Source organism: Atta colombica, unplaced genomic scaffold (assembly GCF_001594045.1).
Source record: "Atta colombica isolate Treedump-2 unplaced genomic scaffold, Acol1.0 scaffold33, whole genome shotgun sequence".
Taxonomy (NCBI): Eukaryota; Metazoa; Arthropoda; class Insecta; order Hymenoptera; family Formicidae; genus Atta; species Atta colombica.
Window position 1 is genome coordinate 2,989,791 of NW_017259437.1, and position 5,026 is coordinate 2,994,816.

The 5,026-nt window shown below is 31.7% G+C and overlaps 1 protein-coding gene across 1 annotated transcript in view; it reads left to right on the forward strand.

Moving 5' to 3' along the window:
• Positions 1–5,026, forward strand: part of LOC108690535 (pro-resilin-like) — a 7,567-nt gene that overhangs the window by 2,167 nt on the left and 374 nt on the right. The window contains exons 2-3 of the mRNA XM_018197872.1: positions 1,122–1,301; positions 3,961–4,246. Coding sequence (XP_018053361.1) covers positions 1,122–1,301; positions 3,961–4,246 — 466 coding nt within the window. The remainder of the gene's footprint in view (positions 1–1,121; positions 1,302–3,960; positions 4,247–5,026) is intronic.

The window sequence follows — 5,026 nt, forward strand, 5'->3', positions numbered from 1 at the left end:
GTTGCATAATTTAACTATAATTTATAATCATTTTTTGGGACAACTATATATATACTATATATATATTTATATGTACAAAATACAATGCATAAATTGAATAATTACGACTTCTTTATAAGTGTCAGTTTAATCAACCGTTGCAACATTTCGCGAAATATATAATTTGTGCCCATGCACAATTCTATCTTCACTTATACTCAGACATTAGTGTGCTAAAGTAGCTACTTAATTATCTGAAAAATCATGCGTATGAAAGACGTTTTCCCGCGGAAAAGTCATGGATTACGTGCCTAAGAGCTCTCCGATTCCTTTACCGTTATGTTTAGTCTTGCGTCAGTTTTTAAAGTGCCTGTGATGTAATATCATGCACCTTCTCACGATATGGTAGAAACGAGAGAAGAAAAGATAGAGGCACATGAGTCTAATTTCCCGCCTACGCAACTTGCACGTTGTTGATCATCTGACGTTCTCATCTGACGCATGGAAAGCATCCCTGGGAAGGATTCATCATTGGAAATATTTTAGGAATTAATTAACGTTTCACTGAAAGTGAACCTTTTAATTTGAACCGTTGTATTATTTCATTATGTATTTTATATAGTACGCGGGAATTATACGTATTAGTCTACGTGTCAAATATTAACTTTGAAACGTATGCCTGAATGTGTTGCAAAGATTAATTTAATTCAAATTATTTACATTAGTTAGTATTAAAAATGATGAACTTATATACAAAAATTTCATAAAAACTAAAGAAATAAAAACTAAAGACATAAAAACTTAAGAAATTTAAGATTTTTAAAAAAATTTATTCTTTGGAAACTCATTGCTTTCATATCAGAAAGAAACTAGTTGTAGAGGTAATAGATTTCATTATCTTTGCGTCGCTATATTTAATTTTAAACAGGAATAATCGATGAATGTTTCTTGAATGTTTCTTTATTTTGAAATTTAATATTTATATTTATTCTAAGCAAAATCGGATATTTATTTCTTCAAATAGAATTATTTTTCGAGGTTTTTTTTATTATATAATGTTAATATTTCTATAAAATATATTTTTATATTGATATTATTTATGTTTATGCGTTTTTAATAATTTAATAAATATTCTTGTGCAGGTATTATTCGCCTTGATGGCGAGCATCAGCATTGTGCTTTGTGAACCACCCCTCAGCAACCAGTACGGAGTTCCAGGAAATTACGCAGGTGGAGGTCATCATGGGGCACAAGGTGGTGGGAATGGATTTGGGGGCCATTACGGTGGAGGGCACGATAATCAAGATTACACGGAGAACGAGGTATTTATAATACTTACCTGTGCCTAAGCAATTTTTAATAAAATTACATACACGATTGAAGATAATGTCTCCTATGTCTCAATGCCTTCATCATAATTTTGTCTGTGCTGTTTTTTTATATTATTTTATACTTACTAGCTTTTCTCGAAATAAGAATCAATATTTTCTTGACAATAATTATAGCCTTATGCTTAAATTTAGAACAATTTTTTTAATATCTGATATAAATTAAAGTAAATAATTTCTTAAAATATTCAACATAAAATATTTTTAATTAAAAAGCAATTAAAGTAATTGTAAATTGAATGATTAATATTACGAAGTTTAATTTGGCAACAATGTAAATGCTAGTACAGATGTAATGGTAAAATGTAAAAGAAGTGATTTAGAATGTTTATAGAGACGAGATATTGCAATTGTCCGATTAAAAAATTTATGCAATATAATCTGACATAACGTGGGATCGAATCCTGGCCTATCATCTTTGATCTTCTTTCGATGATTACTTCAATAGCTGGTGCAACACGTTTTGCGAAATCAGGCTTCAAATTGCGTGATCATAATTAACTCAGACGCTCGTTAAGTAATTAAGCGGGACATTTTTTATTGATAAATCATTTATAAAATAATGCAAAATAATTGGTATCAATTAGCGACAGAGAAATGTGTTTATTTTTGTAAAACATCATTGGTAACTTTCGAAGTTTTAGTTCTAATTTATGAAATTAAGATGACTCATGATGAATCAAAATTTCATCGATGATTTTGTTTTGAGAATTGTATAATCCGAAACATTAAGGACAAAATATATTACGTCACCAATCAGACGCTCTTTTGTGCTTCAGAGAATACAGATTCAGAATGTTGCTTTCTAAATCTAGATCCTTGCCCCTAGTGTATGTATCGTCGATTATTCTGACTCTTACGAAAACGTAAGGCACTCCCGAGGTCGAAGTTGATCATTTCAGATCTAGATTCGGTCATGTCTTAGAAGTAACATTGAACTTTTCGGATAAAGAAAGGTCTGACCTCATTTCATAAATCTCATCCGGAGGAGTACGCTCTGAGTTTGAACTAACTCTATTTTCTGAATGACCTCATGATTCTTTTTGTAGCCAGTGTGTAGGATAATGAATCTTGAGGTACTTAATAATGTATTATAATCGAGAGAGATGTTTCTTTTATCTTTTATAATCTCTCACGATTTGTAGCTGATATTATCATGAGATATCTACACACCCCACTTACCTCAATTAATCATTTCTCATCATTTCTGACAACAAAACATTTATTACGAGACTTTCAGTAGTATTAATTAGCGTTTCAATAAATTATTTAATTAATCATCACTGAAAGAGAAAATTGTTTGGTAATTGAAATATTTATAAATTAAATCAATAATAATTAAAAGTTGATATATATTACACATATCATGCAATTATAAAAATTATAATTGCATGATATGTGTAATATTCAATATTAAAAAATACCAGCTTGTAGATAATTAATCTTAATTTATTCGCAGGTCCAGTCTACTTTGAATGTATCTTTGTTAAAATTAATGTAATTAAACGATTTTTTTTCATTTTGAAAATCAAAATCCAAGGAATAAAATTATGTAAGATCATGAAAAATATTTGTCATGAACAATTTTTCACAACATAGTTGAAGAGAATGTTCTACTGATCCGTGAATACATACTGATTAGAGTTAAGAGCTTATTTGTTTTAAAATATCATTTAATGATTAAAAAAATTGAATTTTTTAATTTTTATCTCATTTTAATTTTTTACATGTTCAATTTTTTTATTTTTCAATTTAATTAATTATATTTATTAAAAAGGTACATACTTATACGTCCTTATGACATTACAATAAAATATAATTAGCAAAAAAATTAAATTTCTTGTCGTTCTCAATCTTGAAAAAAAAAAAGAATTATATCTCTTTCGTATGAGCAACTCATCGTTTGCACAATATATCTCGCAATCAATTAGGTTAAAAATCTATGATCGAAAGATGCTTTATATATTCTACTCTCAGCTTACTACCCGTACTCGCACATTGTTTAAACACAGTGCGATTACGTTAATCGAAGATCAACGCATCGCGCTCAAGTGTCTCAAGATGCTACAAATTCGAGTCCGAGAGCGAGAGCATGGCGCAAACGGGAATGATGTAACAATATTAATAGGGTGAACCGCGACCGCGGGCATAATTCACGGTAAATCGTTATTGCTGGTTAGCTAATCGAGGATCTGAATGCTCGCGAGACGCGCGTTCGCATCTCGCGCGGATCTGCCCGTCGGCGAGCGAACCGCTGCTGGTGATAGTAGCGGTAATGGTTGTGTGTGCTATGAGCCAGATTAAATCGTGGCGGCTTCTCTTCAGCATCGTCGTCCGCTCTACTTTGCCGGGACGAAGGAAGGAAAGCTTGTCGTCCTGAGTAGAGGTTGCGTCATTGCTGCATTAATAAATGTGTATCCATTCCAGTTATTTTTTTCATGCATCATCTTTCCTCATTTATCTCTACTTTTACATGTTGCCTCCTTTACTTCATCTCTCTACCTTTCTCTATCTTTTTCGTCATCTTCTTTCGTCACGAAAAAATAAAGGAGCGAAACGAATTCGCGAATATTTGTATCTGATTTTGCTTCAGCCCAAGGCCTACGAGTTTGGCTATTCCGTGAAGGACCAGGCTACCGGAAATGATTTCGGTAGGCAAGAGACGAGTGACGGCGAGACTGTTCGTGGCGAGTACAGAGTGCAGCTTCCGGACGGTAGGACGCAAATTGTCACTTACACCGCCGACTGGAGGACCGGTTTTCACGCTGATGTGAGATACGAGGGTACTCCGATTTATCCAGATCAATATAACACGCAAAACGCCGGGTACAATGCTGGTCAAGGTTTTATCGGCGGAGGAAGCAGTGGATATACCGGAGGTGTGTAGCATAGAACGTTTAACATTTTACTCCTAATTCTTTCAAGCATAGTACGTTATACTTGACTTACGTATTTCAAAATATTGTTTAGCGCTCTTCAGAGGACAAATAATATTTACCAATCTGAAAAATATGTAATTAATATAAATCAAGAAATTAATTTTACCAGCGATAGAATTAAGCGATTTATAATTTTGATAATTTAGATTTTGTTTGCAATTTCTGTTAAGAATGTGCGTCTTTTCATAATGAATTAATTGTTGTTGTGCATCATAAATAGAAATATTGAGAATGAATTATAGAAAATAGTAAATTTTTTACGAGATGATACTCATGAAAATATATCGGAACAAATCATTTGAATAAATTAGGATCATAAATTCCTTATTTTAAAATTCTATAACTTTTCCTAATTTTCAGACAAAATTTCATGATTTTTCTTGGCTTTCAATAGTATTTTGAAATTTTTTGTATTTTATCTTGATTTGGAAACCATCAAATATTTTATTGAGACAACAATGTAAATTACTATTAATGTTGCTAATGCATTTAATTGTTAAGTTGGTGGCATTCCAAACCTGCGTAAGTGTGATATTTAATATGCGTGTTTTTTAAAAGCAAGAATTTTCATTTTCCAGAAAATTTTGCAAAATCCCCTGAGTTTTCTCTGGCCATTTTCTCTCATTTCCAGTTTTGTATGGCAGCCCTATATTAAATATTCCATTCTTTTAAACACATACACACACACGCGCACACATATGTATATATATATATATATAT